Source organism: Myotis nattereri (assembly GCF_964212035.1).
Source record: "Myotis nattereri genome assembly, chromosome: 5".
NCBI classification, from domain to species: Eukaryota; Metazoa; Chordata; class Mammalia; order Chiroptera; family Vespertilionidae; genus Myotis; species Myotis nattereri.
In genome coordinates this window covers 94432912-94460905 of record NC_138080.1, presented here as the reverse complement: position 1 = coordinate 94460905, position 27994 = coordinate 94432912, and the positions used below count along the sequence as shown (strand labels likewise).

General features: G+C 40.5%; 1 protein-coding gene across 2 annotated transcripts; it reads left to right on the top strand.

Annotated features, from left to right (window-relative positions):
* Positions 1 to 17: 17 nt before the first annotated feature.
* LOC308519857 (hepatitis A virus cellular receptor 1-like) lies at positions 18 to 27994 on the top strand. 2 transcript variants are annotated; one of them, XM_081092166.1, is made up of 10 exons: positions 488 to 802; positions 992 to 1090; positions 7323 to 7380; positions 9975 to 10313; positions 13769 to 13858; positions 18861 to 18962; positions 19625 to 19680; positions 23936 to 24044; positions 25099 to 25135; positions 26876 to 27526. In XM_081092166.1, exons 3-10 carry the CDS (start codon positions 7335 to 7337, stop codon positions 27006 to 27008), a joined length of 912 nt encoding a protein of 303 aa, XP_080948292.1. In that variant the 5' UTR covers positions 488 to 802; positions 992 to 1090; positions 7323 to 7334; the 3' UTR covers positions 27009 to 27526. The 2 variants fall into 2 exon arrangements, with proteins under 2 accessions (XP_080948291.1, XP_080948292.1); XM_081092165.1 differs by having other exon boundaries at positions 18 to 1090; positions 26876 to 27994.

Sequence of the window (27994 nt, the reverse complement as noted above, 5' to 3'; positions counted from 1 at the left end):
TATATGTTTGTTTCTTTGTTTTAGCATAGGATAATGGTTGCTTAGCAGGAGGTACTCAATGAATATTTGGTGAAATAATGCTTGTTAAATGACAAGAACAGTTGAGTAGGAGCAGGCGTACTCGGCTTTCTCTTCTGCGTTGGCCCCACAGTGTGTCTTCTGTGGGTCCCATCCTCTAGTCCTCTTTCTGGCTCTCAGTTTATTCATTATCAGTTGAGGAGTTGGCCCTGGTTGTTTAAGATCCCTTCAGATATAAACAGTCTCAAAATGGCCTTTTAGCCTGGCCAGTGTGGCTCAGAGTTTGACCTATGAACCAAGACATCACAGTTTGATTCCTAGTCAGGGCACAAGCCTGGGTAGCAGGCTTGATCCCCAGTGGGGAGAGTGGAAGAGACAACCAATTAATGATACTCTGTGATCACTGATGTTTCTATCTCTCCCTCTTCTTTCCTCTCTGAAATCAGTAAAAATAAATAAGTAAATAAATAAATAAATAAAGTTTTAAAAAATGGCCTTGCAGGTCTAGAGTCTGACCTAAAATCACTCTCTGTGCTGAATCTTTCAAAAACAGCATAGCAGAGCACAAATATTGTTCCCGTCCACTAATATCTCCTTATAATCCAGTCAGACTGGAGAAGTCTGACTTTCAAAGATACTTCCCAAAGGACTGATGTCCAGGTGTGGCAAAGAGATAAAGAATGGAATGCTGGAAGGAATTTATCTTTATCTACTGGTATAAAAACCCTTGGGGGAAGGATCGGCGACAAACCATCAGAAGAGCTGGAAACCTCCTAACTCATGTGTAAGTACAATCCTCTGGAAATTTATGCAGAAGAGAAAATCAGAACTTTGTTGCTTGAACTTTCTGAGTATTATATGGCATATTAGGGCAACAATGATAGAGCCAATAGAAGTTAGGGAAAATTCCAGGGGAGAGCGCCAAGGAATCAAGGTGGCCAAGTAGATAAATCCTGAACTCACCTCTTTCCAGGAACTTGTGGAAATTATTGCACAAAGGTCACTGAGACCACCTGAAGACCAGCTGAACAGAAGTCTCTAAGGTTATAAAGAAGGAACCACGTTGACACAGGTAAGTGTGACTATGGGGTCAGGGAAGGTCCCACACTCCCTGTGTGGTGATGAATGAATGGGAGGGATAGTTGGGCTTCACAGGTCCCCCCTAAAGAGCCAGAGGTCTGAACCCCACTTCAGGCTCCATAGCACAGGGCACCTGTGCTGAGAGTTCCTATAACATCCAGCTTTGGGCACCAGTGGGGATTATGTCTGAGATGGAGGAAGGGTTATAGGAGACCTAGCACTGTAGGCAGAGGGTTCACATGAACTCCCCCCCTTTGAGCTCCAGCACAGAGGCAGCAGCTCCAGAAGTGCCTGGGAGCTAGGGGGAGGAACTCAATGGATTAACCTTAGGGCACAGGCTAGAGGGGCAGGGATTGGTAGGAACTCTCTCAGGGGACAGAGTGCTATTGTCCCTTTGTTGAGTTCTCCCATCCAGCTGGCCCTGAGCAGGCAGGCACAAAATCTCTCTATTAACCTGGCCTACACTGTCTGCCCTGCTCTGGATTTTCCCATCCAAACAGCTCACCTTGCTGGAGCCTCTTCTGGCAGCTCCAGACCCTTCACAAGAGCCCACATAGTCTCCCCAAAAAGCCCTCACGTTCTACAGGAGTGACGGCCTGCTTCTGGCCTGCCCTGCAATCTCTCCCAAATGCTCTTCCATTCAGCACAAGCAGCAACCTAGGCATCTGTCAGTAGATGAATGGATAAAGAACACGAGCTACATATGTACAAAGGAATATTATGCAGCCATAAAAAGAATGAAATCTTGCCTTTTGTGACAAAATGGACGTAGAGGATAGTATGCTAAGTGAAAAAAGGCAGACAGAGAAAGAAAAAGACCATCAGTTTTCAGTTATATGTGAAATGTAAAAACAAGGACAAAGAAAACGAAATGGAAGCAAGCTCATACATACAGAGAACAAATTAATATGTACCTGATGGGGGTGGAGGAGGTGGGGGGGTGTAAAAGATGAAGGGAATGAAAAAGTACAATCTGCCAGTTATAAAATAAGTGACAGGGATGTAAAGTACAGCAGAGGGAATGTGGTCAATAATGCAATAATTATGTATGGTGTCACACGGGTCCTAGACTTACTATGGGGATAACTTTGTAAGGTTTGTATGTCTAGTCACTCTGTTGTACACCTGAAACTAATATAATCTTTTATATCAACTATAATTTAAAAATCCTTTTTAAAAATTGGAAAAATTCACATAAACTAGAGTGCTTTGAATTTCTTGGGAGATAGAGTCTCATGTAAATGGGTTCATGGCTTATACATCTCAGTTGTTTAAGCTTCTCCTGGGCAACATCAGTGAGGAAGACCTGCATAGTTAGGCTTACTTGGAGGCTGTGTGACTTTAGAGCCGACACATTCCTTTGCTCAGCCTCTCTTCATCTGTGAAGTGGGCATTATATAATATGGAAATAAGAACAAACATTGGAGCACATACAATAGCCATGTGTGGCTATATACTTTTTTCTTTTTTAAATTTATTTTATTTTATTGCCATGTGTGGCTATTTAAATGAAAATTAATTTATTTAAAGTTTTATAAGTTTTGATTTGAGCCAAATTGACAACAGATGCCGGAGAGAAAGATCTCAAATCCTCCCTAAATTTAAATTAATTAAAATAAAGTTAAATGAAAAGAAAATTAACTTCCTCATTTGTACTAACCTCATTTTAAGTGCTTGTCCAACACCTATATAGAATAACTCCATCATCACAGAAAATTCTAAGAGAGATGGTCAACACACACCACACACACCACACACACATACACACACACACACGCACACACAGACTCACATGTGCGTGCATCACATCACACACACATCACAGGAAAGGAGGTAACAAATGCAGTGTAGAAAACTAAAGAGAGTAATGAGGAATGTCTGAGGTGACATTTAAGCAGAGATCAGAACGAAAAGGGGAAGTCTGGAAATGGTGAGCTAAAGGAATGGGGATCTAGGCAGAGACACCACCAGCAAGAAAGTACTAAAGTAGGGATGCATTTGAAAGAACCACGAGTGACTGGAACCCCATGGGCAGGGGAGAGATAGAAAAATATGAGAGTTGGGCAGAGGTTAGATCACTGGGCCTTTGTATCTAGGTTAGGAGTTAGATTTTTTTTTTCTTCTGAAAGAGTCATGGGAGGGTTGTAAGTGGGGGAGTGTCATGGTCTAATTATATTGGCCCTTTATGTCCTTCCGCACAATTTTATTAGTTAAATGCTTATTTTACCTGTATCTCTGCCTGATAGAATAATCCTGGACTTTTTTATCCTTTGGTATACTTGTTAGCCTCAATATAATAGTAAAAAGTATTTAATTTAATTAGAAAATCCTTATCACTGACCTACTGGGATTTGGCAGAGTTTCAGCATATAACAAAACTAGTCAAAATCTTTTTATTTTATTTTATTGATATTGAGAGAGGAAGGGGGAGAAAAAAGAAATAGAGAGTGAGAAAGAAGCATCGATGTGAGAGAGAACATTGATCAGTAGCCTCCATAACACATGCCCAGACTGGGTATCAAATCCGCAACCTGGATACATCCTGCCCTGGAACAGAACCCTCCACCTTTTGGTGCAAAGGGTGTTGCTCCAACCAACTGAGCCACATGGGCCAGGGCTGGTCATAAAACCTTTTGCCACCTAAATAATAAGGCATGACCTGTTTGTATGTGAAGCATTTCAGAATATGTCTCCTAACCTTTGGTGGTGGTTAAGGTAGGGTCAGTAGTGTCCACTGTCAGTATATAAAGACAAAGCATAAAGGGAAAACAAATATCTAGGCTGATATAATCTTTCCAAACCTCAGCTTCTTCCTCCAAGAATGGGTTAATAAGAGCACCTGCCTAAGGGTGAAAGTAAAATGCACAGAGCCTATGACACAGTAAATTCTCCAGAAATGGAGGCTGTAGTATTCATGCATATTTAGGTTTAGTTTTGAGTTTGTTCATTACAACAATCCTTTAAGAGAGATAGAACAAGTATTTAAGGAATGAGGAAATTAAGGCTTGGCTCAACTTAGTAACTCACAGAGATACCCAGCTTCCTAAGTGGCAGAGCTGGTATCTGAACCCAAGTGTGGAGGAAACTCTTTCTTGATGTAACTGCTGTCTGTCCCACAAGCTGGATTTGGCCTGGATCAGAGGTTGCTTTTCACAACCCCCCATTAGAGACTGTCTGATGACAATTGATATATATATATGCCTAAGTCAGTGGTCAGCAAACTCATTAGTCAACAGAGCCAAATATCAACAGTACTTCTTTAAAATAGACTTGCCCAAGCCAAAAATCGACTTCTGTGCATGGGCCACGAAGTTTTAATCACACTGTACATGCGCCCGCACGTGGTATTTTGTGGAAGAGCCACACTCAAGGGGCCAAAGAGCCGCATGTGGCTCGCGAGCCGCAGTTTGCCAACCACAGGCCTAAGTGACCATTAGGACCAGTAGAACGAATGGTCAACCGGTCACTATGATGTGCACTGACCACCAGGGGACAAATGCTCAACACAAGAGCTGCCCCCTGGTGGTCAGTGTGCTCCCACAGCCAACCTCCCTCAGCCCCTTCCCCCTGCCCACTGGCCCCAATGGCCCCATTGGGACTGGGCAAGACAGCCCGATCGGCCCCGATTGCTGGCCAGGCCGGAGGACCCACCCAAGCACTAATTCATGCACCGGGCCTCTAGTTCTAACATAAATCAGCACCCCTTCCTTGCTTGCTCCTATGTTCTGGTCCCTTGTATAGGCCCATTGTCCTGATCTGGTTAAGCATTCTTAAATTAGAATAGGTTTAATTAAGTGAATTTATTATTTTAATTGATTTTTAATTTTTGTTATTGATGTGAGGGGGGGGAGAGAGAGAGAGAGAGAGAGAGCAATTTGTTGTTCAACTTATTTATTATTTATGCATTCATTGGTTGATTCTTTTATGGAACTCACAACCTGGCCTATCAAGATGATGCTCTAACCAACTGAGCTATCTGGCCAGGGCTTATTTGATGGACTTCAAATATCCAAAGTAAACTGATACAGCCAGTTTGGTGTGGCCCAGTGGTTGGGTGCTGTTCTCTGAACCAGGAGGTCTCGGTTCTATTCCAAGTCAGGGCACATGCCCGGGTTGTGTGCTCAATCTCCAATAGGTGTCAAGCAGCAGCAGCCAGTCAATATTCCCTCTCATAAACAATGTTTTTGTCTCTCTTTCCCTCTCTTTTCCTCTGAAATCAATAAAAATATATTTAAAAAAATAAACTGATACAAAATCAGAATTTTGTTCTTTGTGTTAAAATAAAGGTATAGAAAACAAAGGACACAGCAATAGGCCCTGAACTTGCCACGGACCAAGGAGTGATGATGAGGACACCAAGCCGTTTCCCCTGGAACAGGGACCATTTAGTAGACACTAAAATGGGATTTTCCACCAGGATAGGTCTTCACATCCCTGCGTGGGGAGGAACTGCTTAGCCTCTGTTGGGACCCTGTCATTCTAATGCAGTTGGGACCCATCCATGGAAAGGGGAGAATGGGCCCTCTTCTGGCATATTCCTCCTCCTATCCCCTTCCATACCCCTGAGAGCACAACTTCCTGCTGGACAACCTGTGGTTTACACAGCCTGGCTAGGCTGCAGGTGTAATTCTCAAAGGAGAGCTCTCAGTTCAAGTTCCTACTAAATATTTGTCTTTCTGACCCTAGAATTCTGCTGTTGTGGCATCCACTTATGGGGAGTGTGTGTGTGTGTCGGGGGCAGGGGGGCATTCATCATCCAAACCAAATGCTGTGGTTTTATACCCGATGCAGCTTATAATATTTCTTTTTTTGATAGTACATATGAAAAGTCAAGTAAATAAATGATCTGGCCACAGCCTAGGTGACCTACTACCCATAGGTTTAGGGCGTAGGAGGCATGAAGAAAAACTTTGTTATTAATACCTGGGCTGCTTATTTAATTTGTCTTTTTCCTTGTATGTGTCTGTACTGTTACTGAGAACTGTGTCTTCAATGCAGACAATTAGCAATAACTGAGCTACCTCCCTGCCACTGAAGTCCCTGCTGACCTGTAGGTTACCTTGCAGAAGGGAGGAGGCATGGGAGTGTAAGAGACGATCATGAGGGGTGGAGTGTGAGGAGAGACTGTTCCATGATGTGACTCCTGTTTGTCCACAATCTAGTTCAGGCCAGAATGGAGGCTGCTTTCCACAAACTGCCCCTTTGATTGTCTGATCATAATCGATATTCATTCTGACATTAATCGGTATCCTTGCTTTGCCTCCTGCTATACACTAGTTCTGGGAGCAGGCCTTTGTCCTTACTTGTCAAGCATGTAAAGTAATTTCCAATAGCTGGTAGCATTCATGAACTAGTATCTTTGATTGTTTCTTCCCACCTTTACTCGATATAATTCCCTGCCAAGAAGCTTGGGCATCCATTTTGTCTTGCAGTCACCGGAGAAGAAGCTTGCATGTGAGTTTTTTTGGCTAAACTGTTACTTGCCAGATTGGAGTGGCTGCTTCTTTTGCCAGCCTCTCTCTGCCCCCCATTTATGACAGTAGACTTTCAGTTTGGGGGCTTTTCTCTGAGTCTGGGTCTATGAGCACTAGGCCTGGACCACATTCTGCTTTCTGAAATGTTCTCCCGACATCCTTCAATAAGATGCAGTCTGAGTCGTTGCTTCCTGTAGCATGAGTGATGAAACACAGTGATTCACATTCCGACTTAATCCTTGTTAATAGATAACTTGGCGATATAACGGAGGCTAGGGACTAGCCATTGTGGCCACCGGGCAAGAAGTACCCTGTATCCACCCAAGGGCCAGTAGACGGTCATCTCAGAGCCCAAGGGCAAGTGCATCAGGACCATTGGAGGACTGGTCTTTGCTCTGGTGTCCCCCCACTGAGCCTGGCTCTGGTTTCCTTCCTGTTTCCTCTCTAATCTCCTCTCTGAGCATCGGGAGTCAGTGTGGACTTTATGTGTGGAAAAGGAGCTGGGAAATAAGGGGCTACTTCCAAGGGCAGCTTTGCCTGCCTGTTGGAGGTACAGAGCTCTCAGCCACCTTGAGCTAACAGAGACCTGAAGCCATTGTATGTGGTCTCCCATCCATAGCAGGGAAGGCTCATGTGATGCATGCAGTTAGGGTGAAAGGAAAAGTTGCAATCTGAGAATTAAGATGTGTCCCCATACCATCTGTTGGGGGCACAGCAAACAGTCCATTTTCTCTCTTTTCTTCCCTTTAGGCTGATACCATCATGCCTTCTTGGGTAGCCTTCCCCAGCCTCATACTACTTTGGGCAGGTACGTGATAGGTGGGCTGGGGTTTGGAAAGCCTGGGCATGAGGCAGTGCAGGCTGTGTGTGGATGTGGGGGAGCAAGATGGATATGCTTGGACTCTGTTGGCAGGTAATGGGTCAACTAGTGAGCAAAGAACCAGGCTGAAACAAAAAAAATTCTTAAATGGTATGAATCACAAAATCTAAGGCTAAGTAGAACACCTATATGTTGCCATTTCTATTTAAGAAAAAAGGGGGTGGTGGGTAGCTGGGTATACATGGACTTCTCACATGGATGTAAGAAATAGAACCAGCTTTTTCCTGGTGTAGGAGGGAATGAAAAGAAGAGATGGTGCTAGAATGGAAAGAGACATTTTGTGTGTGTGTTTTTCATTGTACATTTTGTGCACGTGTTTTTAACAAAGTGCAAATAGCGCTTTTAAAAATAAGATATGTCATGGCCAGTATGGCTCAGTTGGTTGGGCATCTCCCCATGCACCAAAAGGTCTTGGTTCAATTCCCAGTCAGGGCACATGCCCAGGGTTACTGACTGGATCCCAGGTAGGGGGCATGGAAAAGTCAGTTTATCACTGTCTTGCTATCACATCAATGTTTCTCTCTCTCCCTCTCCCTGCTTCTTTCTCTAAAAATCAATAAAAATATTTTAAAAAGTAAAAATAATATAGAGTGATTATATTTTTATTGATTTCAGAGAGAGGAAGGGAGTACATCAATGATTAGAGAGAATCATTGATAGGATGCCTCCTGCACGCCCCCTCCTGGCGATTGAGCCTGCAACCAGGGCTTGGGTCCTGACCTGGAATTGACCCTTGCCCTCCTGGTTCATAGATTGATGCTCAACCACTGAGCCATACCAGGCAGGTGAAATATGGGGTTATTAATGCCATTACCACAGGAGTTTTTGTTTTTAAGTGGCTTTAGTACTTGATTGAATGTTCTCTAATTCTCTGGGTTCACCATGGGAAGTGGGCCTCGCTCAGTGCCATGCTCATCTCCTCATAAGAATGATTTCTACTTGGATTTTTTTTGGACATGATCTCTCTAAGATCAATAAAAGTATATTTTTAAAAAACCCCTTTATCGTCCAATGCAGTCAAGTTGGTCCTTAAATGAAATCTGATGAACAAAATAGATCCAGAAACATAGAAGCATAGAACAGACCATGGAATCTCAGAGGGGGTGGTTGGGTGGATGGGAAGAGAGCAACCAAAGAACTTGTATGCGTATATGCATAACCCATGGACACAGACAATAAGATGGTGAAGGCCTGAGATGGGGGCAAGGGGGAGGGGAAAGGGGACATATGTAATACTTTCAACAATAAAGACTTAATTAAAAATATGTTTTTATTGCCGAAACCGGTTTGGCTCAGTGGATGGAGCGTCGGCCTGCGGACTGAAGGGTCCCAGGTTCGATTCCGGTCAAGGGCATGTACCTTGGTTGCGGGCACATCCCCAGTGGGGAGTGTGCAGGAGGCAGCTGGTCGATGTTTCTCTCTCATCGATGTTTCTAACTCTCTATCTCTCTCCTTTCCTCTCTGTAAAAACTCAATAAAATATATTTAAAAAAATATGTTTTTATTGATTATTTTAGAGAGAGAAGGGAGAGGGAGAGAGAGATAGAAGCATCAATGAGAGAGAAACATCAATCTGCCTCCTGCAAACTCCTACTGGGGAATGAACCCTCAACCCATATTGGGTGACCTCTTGGTGCATGGGACAATACTCAACCAACTGAGCCACACCAGCCAGGGCCCCAACAATAATTTAAAGAAAACATTAGCTCTGCTTATTTTTATGAGAGATGGTTAATGAGGTGACTTCATTTGGAATAGACATTTTTAAAACTGCAATAAAAATTAAAACTTAATTGCAATGGCATTTTCAAATGTATTTCATTGAGATAGTAATTGGATTTAGGGAAGGGGAAAAGCAACATGTATACATTACTTATTTAATAATCAAATACCTGTCAAATGCAGAATGAAATACATTCTCATGTACTGATAGAGTGTCATTTGGTTCAAATATTTTGGAAAGAAATTTGGAAAAAGTAATTCTGCTCTTCGTTCTGATAATTTCTATTTTAGAAATTTATCCTATCAGGAAACAATCCTAAATAAAGAAATAAGTTTAATAGCCCTAGCCGGTTTGGCTCATTGGTGGAGTGAGGCTCATGGACTGAAGGGTCCAAGACTCAATTCTGGTCAAGGTTATGTACCTCAGATGCAGGCTACAACCTGGATCTGGTCAGGGCTCATGCGGGAGGCAACCAGTCAAACCAGTTGATGTGTCTCTCTCACATTGATGTTTTTATGTGTCTTTCCCCATCCCTTCCACTCTCTAAAAAGCCATGAAAAAATATCTTAGGGTAAGGACTAACAAAAAATAGAAATAAGGTTAAATTATTTGTTGTTTACAACTATCAAAAAACCAAAATGCTGATAAAGATGTAAAGAAAAAAACTGATAAAAATTTTTAGATTTGAGATTAAAGTCACATGATTACAAATGAAATAAACCATATAAAAAAGGTAAGTGGGCATAAATGTAAAATTAAAATATTGAGGCCTCACACTCAGTTTTGTTTTTATTTGCAGATGCTGTAGTTTCTGTGTCATATGTGACTGGAGTGGTGGGTCAGTCTGTCACGCTACCCTGTATCTTTTCAACAGCTCATGAAATCTCACCCATGTGCTGGGGTCGAAGGGCATGTCCTTCATTCAATTGCTCAAATGAACTCATAATGACCGATGGCTACCATGTCACCTTTGAGAAGGACAAACGTTATAGGATGAATGGAATCATTTCCAGAGGGGATTTGTCTCTAACTATACAGAATGCAGCCCTGTCTGACACTGGCATCTATTGTTGCCGTATTGAGTTCAAAGGGTGGTTTAATGGTTATAAAAAGAATATATTTTTGGAGATAAAGCCAGGTGAGTTTGTCTTCCTGTGATCACTTCATGTGCATGAACTGAGATGTTTACTGTTTGGTAGTGATATTCTCTTCCTTTAAGAAAGAAAGAGGAGGTTCCTCAATCCTGTTTTTTAATAACTTTGGGGAAATAGAATTACTTACTTGTGTAGAATGAAGTGTTAAATAACCTAGAGCCAGGAGTGTAGACTAGAGGGCCTTCCCAGTCTGCAGACTATCTCTTACAGCAGTGCTTCAAAAATGCTGGTTAGTTCATGAAGAGACATTCATGGCTCCATAGGGAGATGAGGTGAATATTTTTCTCAAACTAAAATTATTCAATGTAAACAACTGTACCTTTTCTCTGAGATGATGTCCCCGAACATTTATAAAATGACCTTTCTTAACATTTCAAACCTAAAATGGAGATTTTCAAATGTATAGACAATATTGTATATGAGATTGTCAAGTAGATACATTACCAACTCAATCTTGTTGCATATGCATTGTGTAAGCATATATAGTCCCACCTCCACACTCTGCCTTACCTTGGATTTCATGAAGCATAATTCACATTATATTGTGATATTGCTTGTTTAAAAATTAAAATGACATTTTATATAATAAAAGCCTAATATGGTAAGTGTCCGGCCATCCCTTCAACCAATCAAAGCGTAATATGCTAATGATATGCTAAGGCTGCTCAACCGCTTGCTATAATGTGCACTGACCACCAGGGGGCAGACACTCTGAATGGTAGGTTAGCTTGCTGCTGAGGTCCAGCCGATTGGGACTGAGCGAGACAGGTTGGACACACCCTGGAGCCTTCCCAAGGTCCCTCCCTGGCCCCAATTATGCACCCGTGGGGTCCCTCGGCCTGGCCTGCACCCTCTCGCAATCCGGGCTGAGGGACCCCCTCTCCATGAGTGCATGAATTTCATGCACTGGGCTTCTAGTTATAATATAAAAACTGATGCATCCCAATAACTGTTTATTAGTTGCCTTTAAGATTTTCATGAAATATAAAAATCTGGCAAATTCACATTTCTTCTCTCTTGAGATGGACATTATAATGGCCCAGGTTTCTGAGTTCTTCCTTAATCTCCTTCCAGTAAAGTCTTATATTGACAGTAGAATACAATATTTGTGACCTTAATAAGCTGAGTCTCTTTATCATTTTTATTAAATTAAGAAAATTTTATTTGCATCATCTCAAATTTTGGACTAGGTTATTTCCTTTAAAAAGACAAGTGAGAGCCCTAGCTGGTTTGACTCAGTGGATAGAGCATCTGCATGTGGACTGAAGGGTCCTGGGTTTGATTCTGGTCAAAGGCACATGCTCGGGTTGCAGGATTGATCCCTAGGAGGAGGCATGCAGGAGGCAGCCAATCAATGATTCTCTCTCATCATTGATGTTTCTATCTCTCTCTCCCTCCCACTTCTTCTCTGAAATCAATTAAAAAAAATATACAAATGATTGTTAAAAAGGCAAGTAAGATAAGGTCAGTTCAGATGGAAAAAACAGCTGACTCTGTGGAAACTATATCTGGGAAGCAATTCAGAGAAGCCAAAGAAGCTGATGAGACAGAGCTGTATAGACAGATGTGGGAGGCAGCACATGGAGAAGAGATTATGATTATGAAATTTTGGGAGTTGTGAAATTATTTTGATCCTTCTGAATTTTTTAAAATATATTTTATTGATTTTTTACAGAGAGGAAGGGAGAGGGATGGAGAGCTAGAAACATCGATGAGAGAGAAACATCGATCAGCTGCCTCCTGCACACCCTCGACTGGGGATGTGCCTGCAACAAAGGTATATGCACTTGACTGGAATTGAACCTGGGACCTTTCAGTCTGCAGGCCAACGCTCTATCCACTGAGCCAAACCGGTCAGGGCACTCCGTCTGAATTTTTAAATGTGACATGGAATGGAATAAGTAGGAAACTTTACAGTCCTCCCATTCCTTTGATAGATATTTGAGCCTCCATAACCAAATCTATGCTTAAGTTTTCTTTCATTTTTCACAGGCTCAGCTTACTCCTCACCTTTCTGTTAGAGCTTTCCTCACCTGCATCTACCCTTATATCTTCCTAGCTTCTTCCTGGGGAAGATATTTTCTACTGATGAGGACAAGTTCATTACTAGATCTGTCTTGGTTTCCTCTTCTTTATTGTTCATTGTGCTCCTTTGATCAGATTTTTTTGCATGCTTGCTTTTTTCTCTACATTAGGTATTAGGTTTTTAAATGAAGGGAAAGGATTAGACTGAATACTTCTTAAAAGCCTCTGACTATGGCTTTGATCAGGGTCAGCCAACATTATAGCCTAGGGCCATATCACATACAAAACAGGCCCAGCATTTTTTTTTATAGATAAGCTTTATTGGAACAGCTATACTCACTCCTTGTACTAGCTGGACTGTGGCTGCTTTCACGCTGACAAAGTTGAGCTGCTGACAATGAGGCCATAGGAAAGCCTAACACATTTACTGTCTGGCCCTTTACAGGAAGTTTGCTGACCTCTGCTTAAGACTAATGCCTTGCATGTAATAGATATAAAAAATTTTTGAAAAAAGAGTTTAGTCTGTTCAAGGCACAGATGGGCTTAATTCCAAATGAAACTGATTCTTTAAAAGGAAGAGCATTCAAACCAATTGTCTGCTCTGTAAGGGTTTCTTTTACTGTTAGTAGAGTTGAGTTTGAAGGAAGCTATATATATAAAGGTACCTGTTAAGCAAAATGTACACATTTTTGAATCAGGCCTTCATTGATCTGCATTTTTGCCAGGCACTGGGTTTGAGCTTAATTCTAGTGTCAGCACTCTCTGGGTAGCTCGGAGACCTTCTGTAAGTGGTTTGGAATCCAACACCCTATCTGACCCAGGAAAGAGACAAAGATACTACCTGTGGTCTAGCCTACCTTCCAGCCAATATATAAGTATCTGTGTGATCTTATCTATGCTAGTGGGTGTGAGTTAGTCCTCATTTAGGGTGCAGGTCTCTTCGGAGGGTATCCTCAAGACTGAAATGAATGCTATGTATTAATTAATAGAGTTTTAACTTTCTGGGCCCAGAAACTATTTATTAATTTAGTCATTCACCACTGAGAGGACAAAGACAGGCCCAGGCTCTAGATGTTTTCCCTGCCTCCCCGGTATTTACAAAGATACATAAATCTGATTTGCGTGGTTGGTCTTCTCAGAGTGCTTCAGTGTTAATCCTGGGTATCCTTTATCCCCTCTGAACCTCCTAGTATATATTCTTACAATACAGCTATCTCTGTTTTCGTTGGCTTTTCTTCAAACACTCCCCTGTAAGGATCTCATTGACCAAGGACGGGATGTCATAGTTCAGGGCAAATTAGTGCCCAGCTTCGCTTCAGGATAGTTTCTCATTGGTTATGTTGATGTACAGGTCCAGCACAAAGATCTTGTTCCCTGCTGCTTGATTAATCCTTGATTTCATGTTGATTTCTAGCTCCACCTAAGGTCACCAGTGTTCCAACACCATCTAAGGTCTTCACCTCTGCTCCTACAACTCCAACACCAACACTGAACCACAAGACAGGTAAAATGATATGTTTCTGAGGCTTTAAGCCTTCTAGTGAGTGGATAAAGGCCACCAGAGTATGTGTTAAGGCAGAGTTACCATCTATGCTAAAGGTTTTTCCCTGGGTTCCATAGGGCCTCATGTGATCTGTGAAACCTTGTCCTATATTACATGCATCTAATAGGTATTTTCAGAGTGAAGGGACTAATTAAAAAAAAAAAAGATTCTCAAAGGGTTTCATCATTATCCAAGAAACCAAGACCTATGATATTGGACAACGAATGATGTGGATTTGGTTCAGTTGGCACTGGTTTATGAGTAAAATCTATGTAATTCTAGAAAAGAAGGTAAATCTGAGTGTTTTTCCTTTAGTCCTCTCTGAAGTTGGACCCTTAATACAAGGATAACAAGCCCACCACTAGTTTTACCTGTAATATTTTACTGAAAGAACCATTTCTAATCATTGTACCATCAGGTAGGTCTTTGGCTGCTTTCACAATGTCAGAGTGGAACCACAGCCACTCACTCAGACTATAGCTGCCAAACCCTAACACTTCCATCTGGCCATTTACAGAAGGTTTGCTGACCTGTGCTTTAGACTAATGCCTTACATATAATAAACACTGACAAATATTTGTTGGTTTATGTTTATTGCACATCATAGCAAAAATTGGCTTGATTCCAAATTCAACTGTATCTCTCCAAAGAAGAGCTTTTAAACTATTGGCCTCCTGTGCAAAGGTTCTCTTTTTTTCTAGTTATTCAAATTGAGATTCAAGGAAGCTTCTAGTGGGATACAAAGGTGCCTGGTGAGGAAAAAATACACATTGTTGATCAGCATTCATTGATGACCTTTTGTGCCAGGCACTGTGTTTGTGCTTAATTCCACTGCCATCTCTCTCTCTGGGTATCTCTGAGAGCTTCTGTAACTGCTTTGAAATCCTAAATCTGCTCTGTCATGGAAAGAGCCCAAGTTATTACCTTTTTCATCTCTTAGTTGGGAAGGAATCATTGGTGGTGTAATTCACCTTTCAACCAAGTGTATAATGTATAAATGGTCTGTGTGATCTAGCATATACTTGTGGTGTGAGTTCATTTAGGTGCCGGACTCCTGGGAGGGTATCCTCAGGACTGACTGAAATGAATGAAATTTATTGGGTAAACATTCTGGGCCTGGAACTACTGTTTAAATCTTAGTCATTCTCCACAGAGAGGACAAAGTCAGTTCCTGGCCCTGGACACTTTCCCCTCCTCACCAATGTGTAGAAGGATATGTAAATCTGATACACATGGCTGGTGTCTTCAAAGTGCTTCCGTGCATAATCCGAGCAACCTTTTTCACATCTGAAGCTCCTGGAATCTATACTTTCAATGCAGCTGTTTGTTTTTTGAAGGCTGGTCCTCAATCCCAGCCCGGTCAGATTCTAGTAGACTAAGGACAAGGACTCTGAGCTCAGGGGAGATTAGTGCCCAATTCTGCAGGGGACAGTCTCTCATTGGATGTGGGTGTGTGGGCCCAGCACAAAGCTCTCATTCTCTGCTGCTTGATTAATGCTTGCTTTCATGTTGATTTCTAACTCCAACTAATGTCACCATGGGCCCAACATCACCTATGGTCTCTTCTACAAAGCCATTAGGAGGGCCGCAGAAATTCAAGACAGGTAAACTGATGTGTTTTCTAGCCCCAGGCCCTCCAAAGAGAGGATGTAGACAGCCGAGGGCATGTGCTAAGGCAGAGTTACGATTCTAGGGTATGAATTCTTCTTGGTTTGTAAACATGGACTTCACAGTATCTTTGAGTCTCTGTTCCATATATGTGTGTAAGTCTAGGTTATGGCAGGAAGTAGGGTTAGGCTAATGAGAGTCTGTCCTCATGGTCTAGACATTTTCTCCACCTCACACATGTTTATGAAGATACATACATCTGGTATGCATGGTCTTCAGAGTGCTTCAGTGTAAATTACAGGTTTCCTTTTCACCTGTGAAACCCCTGGGAAATACACTTTCTCATACAGCTGATTTCTTTTTCTTCTGTCTTTTTATGTCACTCAGTGACAGTTTTGCTTCTAGCATTTTTTACTTTAGTATGTAGCATAAAAATTGAAAAAAAAATGCTGTTTATACTGATGACAAAGTAAATATGTGTTTTAAGGATTTCAGGAATTTAGAATTTATGGCTTTTTTTCAATTCAGGCTTTGTGCTTCACACCTCAAGTTTCGGATAGTTAAGTGTTTAATTGTAATACAAATAGAGAATAATTTGGCATGAGTGAAGAAATAGCTTGGCCTCCTGTGGACTACTTCAGAATCAAACCTTCTATTTTTAAGATTAAAAAGAAAACCTTTAGTGAAGATTCTCAAAACCTTCAAAACTTTTTGACTCCTTGAGGTTGTCTGGATTCTGAAATGTCTCAACCTCTTAGCCAGAGAAATCTGATGGAACATTGATTTTTCCTTAACTCCTATTGAGTCTTGTGTATATTTAGCCATAAGGGATCTGAAGCATTTGTGCTATAAGCTGAGTATGGAGGAGAGGGCATTAGGTTAAAACTCAGATTTTAGAGCCTTAAATGTATGTAAGAAAAATAGCTTTCTTCCAGGCAGCTGAACATACTAGAGAATCTGTTGACTCTCTTCTTTTAAATATATATTTTTATTGATTTCAGAGATGAAGAGAGAAATAGAGATAAATAGATAGGTAGGTAGGTAGGTAAACATCAATGATGAGAGAGAATCATCAATCAGCTGCCTCTTGCAGGCCCCATACTGGAGATTAAGCCCACAACTGGGGTATGGTACCTTGATGGGAATGGAACCATGACCTGCTGGTTCATAGGGCAATACTCAACCACTGAGCATACAGGCTGGGTGTGTTGATTTTCTTAATATTGATTTAGCTTCTATATACTTAGTTTCACATAGTGTGTGTCTGCAAAAGTGTGTGGATTAGTCAACTTGGTTTAGTGAATGTACATAAGTTTTTGACTTCATTTAAAGTAGAAATTCAGAAGAAAAGATCTGTGTGACCTCCTGGGGAATCCTTTCTAATAAAAGGGTAATATGCAAATTAACTGTCACTCTGTCACAAAGTTGGTGGTGCCCATAGCCACAAGATGGTGGTGCCCAGTCCTCTCAGCCCCAGCAGGAGTCACCCAGTGGATGGGGGGAGGCAAGGAGGCAGCTGCTGAGAGCGGGCAGTGTGAGTGGCCTGGTGGAATGCTTGCTTCCTCGCTGCTGCGACGAGGCAAGCGTTCTGTGCCCGGCCTCGGATGGGCCTCTGGCCAGGCCAGGTCATGGAACACTTGCATAAGAAGAGAAAGAACCAGCGAGTTGAGCAGAGTTGAGTGGCCCCTGACTCCCGGGCAAGGTCAAGTCCGGGCAGCCAGAGGGTGGAGGGGGTGTAGGATAGTGTGACAGGAGGGGCTGGTGGTGGAGGCACAGGGGTGAAAGCCAGCCAAGAAAGAGGAAGGAAGTCCTTTATCAGAGTTCCTGAGAACAGGGAGGGAAGTAGTTTGCATTTCCCAGTCATGGATGGGCCTCTGGCCAGGCCTCGGAGCAGAACGCTTACGTTGCCCTGGCAATGAGGCAAGCATTCTGTGCCCGGCTCCGGATGGGCCTCTGGGCTGCGGAGAGCCTCTGAGCAGCAGGCATGGAGCTGCCAGGCCCTGCAAAGAGCTACTGGCGCACGGATTTGTGCTCAGGGCTACTAGTATTAATTGATTATTAATTGAATTGAACCTTATGTTTATCCTGATTGTTTCCTAAGGAGTTGGAGTCTAGAGTTGAGCTTCACAGTACAGGAAGGAGGTGAGCACTGGAGCTAATTCAATGCAGAAACATTTACTTTTACATCCACTTCCTATCTGTCCTCAGTGCCTCCAGCACATGTTCATTTCCTAAAATATGCATGAAATGGTTGGATGTAAGATTATAGGAGGAGGGGAGCAAAGAAAGATGCCCACAAGAAATCAAACTTGGGGAAGAAGTTAAGGTCAGGAGCCTTTTGCACAGACCTAAGTTGGATAGACTGATCATCTGACTTTCTTGTACTGTCCTGTTCTTTGTTCCTAAAGAGAGCCACATCCCCACATCCTGTTACAGGGTTCAGTATTGGAGTAAAACATAAGAAAGGATGATGTTGAAATGTGAAGATGGTGGTGGGAAAGAGGAATCAGGAAGACTGATGAAAGGCAATAAGGAAAGCCCAGGTCTGTGAATTCTTGCCCAGCCAGCACCACTAATTTGCTCTAAGTTCTGTGGTGCTCTCTGGGGAGGGAATATGAAGATTTTATAAGGAGGCAAGTGATGCGTAGCGGTGTGCTTGAGAATTCTTAGTGAAGCTTTTTGGTGAGAAATGGAAGATGAGTCAGATAACACAGGAAATCAGTCATTCAGAAGGAGTGAACAGAATGCAACTGCAGAAGGAGCCGGGGTCACGGTTTACCAGGAACCTGGCCGAGGGTTGTGAATCATTACTAAGTTGAGAGATTGGGCAATGCAGTCACCTTGAAGAAACTTCAAGGAGTTAAATATTGTGAGGGTGTATTCGTGCTGGTACATATGTGCATCTCTCTGGAAAGATGTGTGGATGGGTAATCGTGAACTTGAATAATGTCAGAAAATCCAGATTGGGGTTATTGTGAAGATGGGATGACAGATCAGTGTAAATTCCTAGGCCCTGTTTTATGAACATGAAATGTCATTTGTATGGATAAAAGCTTAATCGGGTGTTTTACATAAGATGCACTTTTGTAGGCATTACGCATTTAGGGACATCTTAAAAGTGTGGAAAGTGTGAAATAATTCTGTCTATAGATAACTCTCCAGACCATTATCTATATCAGATTTACTCCTGATAATAAAGACCTAGTTGGCAGTGCAATGCCTCAATGTTATCTCTGAATAAATTTCTAAGAAAGAGTTGAAGGTAATTCCCGATTTTAGGTTTGCTGCCTATTTTTGTTGGGGCTGGAGATTTTTCTACAAATAGAACAGAGCTCTTGCATCCTTTTTATTTCAGAAACCACTTCATCTTCTCCACTGCAGACAACAGAAACCCAGCCTATCACACCACAGGAAGCAAGTACGACCGGCTCATCATTGAACTCTTCTTGCCCAACAGGTAACTGCATTTTCTTTCCTGAAGACCTAGAGCATTCAAAATTTGAAAGTCATTGACATAGAGTTATGTGTACATATTTTGACACGAGTGCCGACACTAGCCCCTCTAATCTGCTATGTGACTGGAACAAATGTCTTACCCTCTCTGAATCTGATTTCATCATTTCTAAATGGATGGAACATCACTGATCATGCAGAATTCTTGTGAGGATTAAATGAGATGAAGAGCTTGGGACATAGGTATAGGAGGGTAAGTGATAGATGCAATAGTAACTATGACTATTACGTAGATGTCCAGAATACATACCGGTGGCACTTTTAACCTGATTCCCTGAATGGCCTCTGTGCTCCTAAAATTACAGGTAAAACTTTTTATGGAATACATATTTTTCTCATAAAGAAGAAAAAAGGGATCCATTTTCACAGGTTCCATGACAAAATTGTTAAGAATCACACCTTACAGGATAGATTAATAAATACTAGTAACTTGGTTTAATTCTTATAATGCCTGTTCCATTTGGCCATATGTATATATTTCTTGGCCATATTTTTTATTCATTGTTTCTTTTATCACCAGAAAGCAATGCAAATATATTTCATGTTTGTATTAAAAATTCAATATTTTTTATAATTCTAACAAATTTTCAATTTCCTATTGAACAGATGGGAATAGCACCGTGACCCAGCCTTCAGATAGCGGTTGGCAATACAATGAAACTGTAAGCAAATTTCTTCGTATTTATTAGCCATATTCTCTGCTATGTTCTCCTGTAAGCAAGTTATATTTAGAGATTACTTCTGTAAGGCTAGCCCAAAGATTAAAGTTCATATGGGTACAGGTAGACCAGCTTGTTAGAGATGCCTGATAAGTGATGTTTTACTCATACATACACACAATACTCACACATCACAGACTTTCTCCTGGCCAAAAATTTGAATGAAAACGAATGAACTAATTCAAGGAGAGTGAGTTAACATACCATTCCCAGGAAGACTTCAGTTAACATTAGGGGAATAACATGCTTTGAGTCACTATGGTGGCATGGAGGCTGTTCTAAACAATTATAGTATGTAAGTGAAAGTGTGCTTGCTTTGAAATATGCCCCCCAATATCCTTTTCCAACCTGAATGCCTTCCATATAGAAATTTTGAGGCCAATGCTGAGATTTTGTCTACCTGATGTAGTAAGTTTCCCCATAGGATGACTTATTAAGGTGTTAATGTGTTAAACAACTTTGTGATTGAGTAAGTGACTAGGAAAGAGTCAGGATTCTGACTTCAGAGATTAAACTTTGATGCAGCAAGAAGCTTAATCCTTCTCACTGATCTTCCACTTGCTTTCTGTTAAAATATCTACCTTGTGGGATCTTTTCAGTATTAGAACTAAGCTATGGAACAAGGCCTGGCATGATGCCTGGCATGTTTTAAGCTTATTCTAGGAGGGGGATCCTTACACACTGCACCAGGAGATTTAAGCAAAATTTGCATTTCCACCCAATGGCACAATTTAAGTTCATTGTTAATCAGGGTTATGTCTATGAGCAGCCACTTTCAGGCCCATTTCAATAGACATGAATAGAATTTTGAATTATGTTAAAAACATAAACACTGTATCAAAGGCCAAATTCAATAATTCAGCACATTCAGATAGCATCAACAAGTGAACTTACATATGAACAAAAATTGTTTCTTTCTTTTAATATAAGAGGATGAAGCTTATTGAAATTTTAAAGAACAATATGGATAATTTACATATAATAAAGAGCAGCCTTTGAACTACACTTTGAGCTTTGATAAGCCATGCACCCACAAAAATCTAACTCCAAGCATATATAAAATATTTCCACATCTCTAAATACATAATTGAATTTCAAATTGTCTGGGAATTTCACCGTGGTTATGACCTCTGGAAATCATTTAGTTTTGTCCCTCATGATCTAGAACAGTGATGGCGAACCTTTTGAGCTCGGCGTGTCAAAATTTTGAAAAACCCTAACTTAACTCTGGTGCTGTGTCACATATGGAAATATTCATAATTTTTTTTGCTATTTGCAACCATAGTAAAAAAAAGATTTATATTTTTGATATTTATTTTATATATTTAAATGCCATTTAACAAAGAAAAATAAACCAAAAAATATGTATAAAATGAACAAAAACAGAAAAACAATGCACATTTAGGAAAAAATAATAATAAAAACAATGATAATCAAATGGTACGAAAACTAGAAATTAGTGACTTTTTTGGTGCTGAAGTTTGTCTGCTAATTCTTCAATTGCAGGTTCATACTTGGTGCACTTCAAGGCCAACCAAGCGCCACTAACTTCATCTGTTAGCCAGTTTCTTTTGTTTGTTTTAATATTATTTAATGCTGAGAACAAAGTCTCACAAAAATATGTTGATGAAAAAATTGTTAGCAAAGCCATCGCTAGATTTTTTTATGTCGCTAAAAGTGTCAGGTACTCTGCTCCAAGCACTCAAAATTTCTTGTTCATAGTTGCACTCTTCTTCATTATTCAAATGTTTTCGTTCCAGATTTTCAAGTTTCGACCTTAAGTCGACAAACACGTGAGTCCAAATGCTACCTTGAAAATCTGCAAGTTGCATCTCTAAATCGTCAATTTGCATCCATTGGAAATCCTTTAATTCCAAAGTACTGTAAACAACTACATCCGGATACTTAATTATTTTAATAGTCTGTTCTAGGCTTCTAAATTGGTCGAATCTTTCGCTGAAGTGTTGAAATAACGAGTTTACTATATTCTGATACATAAGTATGGACTCCATTATACTCGTTGTAGTGACCTTCTCGAAATACTTTTTTTATCCGAGGAAAATATAAGTTTTAGTTTCAATATCTCGCTTGAAAATTTTAAGTTTACTTTCAAAAGATTTGATGTATCCAAACATAACGTCAATACTTTTGCCAAAACCTTGTAAGTTTAAGTTCAGTTCATTCATATGAACAGAGAGATCTGTAAAAAACATCAAATTGCTGACCCACTTATGATCATTGATCTGAGGAAAGTTTGCCAGATTCTTATTCTCAATATATACCGTAATTTCTTCAAAGCACTCCACAAATCGCTCAAGAACTTTACCTCGACTCAGCCATCTCATATTATTGAACATCAGTAGTCCACTGTAGGTTGAATCAACTTCCTGTAAAAGTGCAAAAAATTCTTGCTTGTGAAGGGGTCGAGAAGCTATAAAATTCACAATTTTTATTACAACTGACATTAAATCATTCAATTCTGAGAATCCCGATTTGCCACACAGCACCTCCTGATGGATAATGTAATGAAAAGGTACAAGTGGATGTCTAAAGCTTCCATAAACAATTTCAGGAATCCCACATTTTCCCCCACCATTTTTGGTGCCCCATCTGTTGTGACTGACACAATTTTAGAGATATCAATGTTTAGGCACTGAATGTTTTTATAACAACCTTACATATTTCGTTTCCTGATGTACTTATTGGCACTGATTCTAACTTTATCAACTCTTCTCTCATTGTGAGACCATCAGACTATCTAGCAATAATGGCCAACCGAGCATTTGGTGTGACATCAGTAGTTTCATCAAGAGAAATTGAAAAATATTTACAACTATTTAAGTCTTTTTTTAATTGATGTTGTACGTTTTTGTTAAGATCTATTATTATGTCTTTGATAGTGTTTCTACTGAGTGGTAACTCAGAAATTCTTTTAATAATATCATCTTTATTTTTCATATCGTGAAATAGAGCTGGTGCACATCTTAGAAATGTTTCCTTAATAAATTCTCCATCACTAAGGGCTTTTCCATGCTGAGCTATGGAGTGAGCAATACAGTAACTTGCTGATGTTAAATTTGAAGAGCATCTTACAAATTTAATGATGGAATTTGATTGACTTTTATAGAGGTGTAGCTGCCTAGAAATGTATTCCTTCCTTTCATCGATACTTTTTTTTCAAGAGCTGACAATGATTAGTTTCAAAATGTCTCTTTACATTCCATGTTCTGCTTACTACCGTTTCATTACACAGTATGCACAACGATCTGTTGTTTCTGTGGACAATCCCGTACATCTCGGTCCACGTGTCTTGAAAGGGTCGGCTACTGCTACTTCCACTTCCTTTATCTTTCAATCTTGCATTTTTATTTTTTTGATTCTCCATCACAAGGCTGCAAAAATAAATAAATATAAATCACGGCGTTTTTTATAAAAGGTTGATAGGTTTCTTACCTATTAACTTTTTGCAGTGTTGTTGCACTGACTCCTGGTACAAAACAATTCAAAGATAGTATGTATAACCAACAAATATATGGTGCTGTAATCAATTATCCGACACGCAGAATGTCTCGTCAAGCACTGTTGCACTGTATATCTTTTTCTTCTAACCCTCCCACTCCTGTCTCCTAATGAACATGGCGATCAAGTGCGGCCGTTTGCCGAATGCACCCGAACGCACGGGAAGCTTACCCGAGGCACATGTTGACAATAACAAGGCCGTTTCCAGAATTGGGCATTTTGTCACTCGAGTAAAAATAAAATGTCATGAGTAAAGATTAACCTCTTTATAGTGCAATTATTAACCTTTTTATATTGTCAATATTGGAACAATGTATCTTGGATGTTTTCACTATGTATCTTTGCTCCGCAACACCGATGTACATGTTTACATCCGGTTTTAGAATTGCATTATTGATCATGAGTAACGTGAGTAATAATATTACTTGAGTGATGCCCAACTCTGGCCGTTGCGAGAGACAAATATTTGAATTATGCAATTTTTTGTCTCTTTCGATGCGTGTCATCCAAAATGAGTTCGCGTGTCACCTCTGACACGCGTGTCATAGGTTCGCCATCACTGATCTAGAAGTAGACTAGAGCCAATAAAGATAAATGTGTCTGAGTATGTTATTTTAAGAAATGTTTTCTGCCCATAATTCTAACAAGATGCTTTTTCAATCTGCTTATATTTCCTTAGCACACGAGCTTGAAACAAAATACACCGAGGAACACCAGTAAGTTGTACCTTGGACTCTGCAGTGCTGCCATGATATTGCTCACCATTTTGGCTGCCATACTTACCAAAAGTAAGTCGTTTGACCACTGTGCCTGAGGGAACAAAGTGAGGGTTCTGGAGCCAAACTACCTGGGCCCAAGGAGCTTCACACACCATGTACTTTTGACGTCACATAACTTCCCTGTTTCATAACCTTGTCCCTTTTGTTTCTTAAAAATATTGGCCTGTAAGGAAAAAAGGAAATTAAGTTCTCCACAGGAGAAATAAAACACTAAGAAATAAGAGTTTGTTGGTTGGAGTGGGATTTGGAAGGCAGCAAACCGCTGCACTAAGCAGATTTGTTCTCTCTTCTTCCTTCCTTGCCCTCAAGACCCCATTTTTGCTCCCATGAAGGATAATATTGTTGAGAGTCTTACAGCACTCACTTAGCGGAAGAGGCAAATGAGACAATGGAGGGGAAACAGATTTCAGGCCAAGGCTAGAATAACGGGTTTCAAAAACTAGCCATGCCAGGCTCCATGAAAGAACCACAACTGTCCATTTCTTAAAATGAAATATAATCATTAATAACTATATTAAAGTAAGGTTGGGCATGTGTGAATACACTAAACCAGTGGTCGGCAAACTGCGGCTCACGAGCCACCTGCGGCTCTTTGGCCCCTTGAGTGTGGCTCTTCTACAAAATACCATGTGCGGGTGCGCACGTACAGTGCGATTGAAACTTTGTGGCCCATGCGCAGAAGTCGGTATTTTGTGGAAGAGCCACACTCAAGGGGCCAAAGAGCTGCATGTGGCTCGCGAGCCGCAGTTTGCCGACCACTGCTAAACCATTAATAAACATGAGATAGTTTGCACACCGGGGCTTATTTGGGTCCTACAGAGTCAGAAGGAGTTACCTGAAATTTTATAGGGAAGAGTATAATCTGAGTTTTGTTTTCCTCTTTTAAAAACCATTCTTCTAAATTTAATTTTTCTCTAAAATCAATGAAAAAATCTCAACATATCCTCGGGGAAGGAATAAGAAAATGAAGTAATAGTAGAAATAATATATATGTTTTAGAAAAGGTCTCATGAATTCTTTGGCTGACATGTTTTATTTTCTCTTCAACTCCTTTCCAATTTAGAATATTTATGTGGGAGAAGAAAGGTGTTTCATATAAGGTAAGCTTGAAAAGTTTGTGTCAATGCTTTTTGATGTTCATACTCTAATAAAAATAAAGAAAAAATCCTCTCTTTTCTTCTCCCCTTTCTCCTGAACTCTTCATTTTACACCCTGGATCCTAAAAATTCTAGTTCAATGAGTGCCTCCATCGCTGTCCACACCTTCCAGTGATATTTTTAGCTTTCTCTATTTTCCTGAAACTACTACAGAAACAGCACCCCAACCCTACGCTCTCAGAGCAAGGGAACTAAATCACAATAGTGTTTGATGAAATTACGTTTGGATGAGTTGTTTGGTTTGTTCTTGATTTTTCAGTGCTTTGTTTACTGAAAGCCTATTCTATTCCAAAGAGATGAACAAAACAGACACAACACAGAAGCAAGTCACCAGGGTCCTTTTAGTGCTTCTACTAGACAGATAGCATGGGGAATGTAGACGAGGGTAGTGGGCTGTGTGAGTGAGCCTGATGGAGTAGAAGGCTGCTGGCAAAGATCTGGAGGAAGAGAACTCCAGGCTGAAGCAGTCCCCCATCCCCTGTTGTTCTACACTCAGCATGCTCTGCTGCTTTACATTGGTTATGTGGCCTCATAGGCATTTGATATACAATTTTGTAAATCTAACCTATTGCCAAGTTAAAGTTTAAGTCCTCTTTTAAGGGGACCTTGCTTAAAGCCCAAACTACTAAAAGAAGCAGGCTACTTGGGGTTGGTAGAAAGAAAAGGGGAGAGAGAGAGCATTTATGATGACACGTTTGGGGCAGCTATTTCACACTGACTCATTTTCAGCTGTTAACATCGAAATTGGTTCTCACATGTATGCCTGGTTCCTTTAATGATCTGAGTTGAGTGAAGACTCTACATTTCATATAATTTCTGGGCAGGCTCAGGTAATAAAAACCATCACTGTGTACAAATTATAAAGCAGCTATATCAAAACTCTACATGTAACCTTTTTATACATTTGGTGTGTGAGTGTATGTGTTATGAAAGTCATCTAACTCATGGCATTCACATTTTGACCATAAAGACACAGTAATATTTCTGACACCATGATCCAGTACACACTATTTTACTACTTTTATGCTCTGCTATCTTGTATTCTCTGTTTATCTTAAATACAGGAAGAAGGCCACTTCCTGTATTTAATAACCATCTATAAAGAGCACAATCCACAGTTGGAAAATCACCAGCAAAACCATTTCATTAGCCACCTTTGTGAATATGCATCTTGATTTAGTACTTCCATTTGATGTCTGATAATTGTCTTAGATTTTTAAAATATTTTTATTGATTTCAGAAAGAAAGGGAGAGGGAGAGGAAGTGAGAGAAACACCAATGATGAGAGAAAATCATCAATGGGTTGCCTCCTGCATTCCCCACACCGGGGATTAAGCCTGCAGCCCGGCATGTGCCCTGACCTGGAATCGAACCGTGACCTCCTGGTTCATAGGCCGACAATGAACCACTGAGCCACGCTGGCCAGACCTGTCTTAGTTTTTTGATTTATGTATTCTGGTACTGGATGTCTTGAATGAGAATAGTCTGAATACATCTTAGATGGTTTTTCCCCCCCAATTTTGCTTATTAAACAAACTTCCCCACAACTTAATATTTACAACTCTGGAATCTCCTAGTCATTTAATATGTTGTGTGAATGGGGCTCTAGTGTTGCAAATAGACAAACGTGCTGTTCATTATTTAGAAATGATCTGCTTTTCACTTATGTTATTCTTTTTGTAGCAAAGAGCCTCTGACCGGAACTTCACAAAATGGAACATCAGTGCGCTACCAACCACATGAGAATCTCTGCTTTGAGAACGATCTTTATAACGTTTATCAAGACCCATCGGTGCTAGGACCTTCAGGCCTTTGACTGCAGAAAGCACTGACCGATCTCACCATGTCAGTCCTTTTAAGCTCCAGGATAATTTTTCTGTCAATATTTCATGGCGTTCCAATGTGTCTGTGATGTTGGTTAGAGTATCTTTAGCTCATCAGTGTGAAGTCAAACTCATTGGTAATTAGTCTTAATTTTTTATATTAAAATTGGCTCAATTTTTCTGGTCATAGCAGAGCCCTCTTCTAAATATGAACTGAACACTTTAGAATTGTATATTCTGCACTTGATCTTAGCCAAAAGGCCGAGAAGCAATAGAATTGTATATTCTGTACAAACCTTATGAATCCTGTATCCATCAAGACTTCTCATTGGTTGACAAATGAACCAATACGTTGGTCACTAAAGCTGTCACAAGGAGGAGAATAGGACTTAAAATCAGCAAATTCGATTTGGTACTTAAATGAATTCACTTGGAAGCATTTCATGATTAACTCTTGTGTTTTTGGTTTTTTTTTTAATCTTGCAATTAAAACATTACATTTCATAAGTTCTCCCAAAGGTTTCAAATTATGGAGGCACACAGATTTTTATTTTCTTCATGGGGAAATAGTGTGATTTCACCATTAGATCTGTTTGTTCATGGCTCTGAAAATAGGAGGTTTTAAGTGCTTTCCTTGGGGCCAAGCTGGGGCTTCTAAGAGAAGAAGCTAGGATGGTGAGTGGAGCAAGTAAATAGGTGGAGAAAATCAATGGCCATGTGATTTAACACATGTGTGCCACTTCTGCTACAGCTGTGCCACATATAGACAACCATCAGGGATTCTGAACTAACTTTTAGAATGATGCAGTACAGCGATAAATAAAAGGGCAAAAGAAAGGGAGAGGTTAGGGCAAAAGGCCTCTGCCTTAGAAAAGTAAGTGCAAATCTAAGAGTGCTGTTTGAGAGTGTTACTAGTTTCAACTGGAATTCTAAATTGTTCCCAAACCACTTTGATTATTAAAATTATTTTAGAAGGATG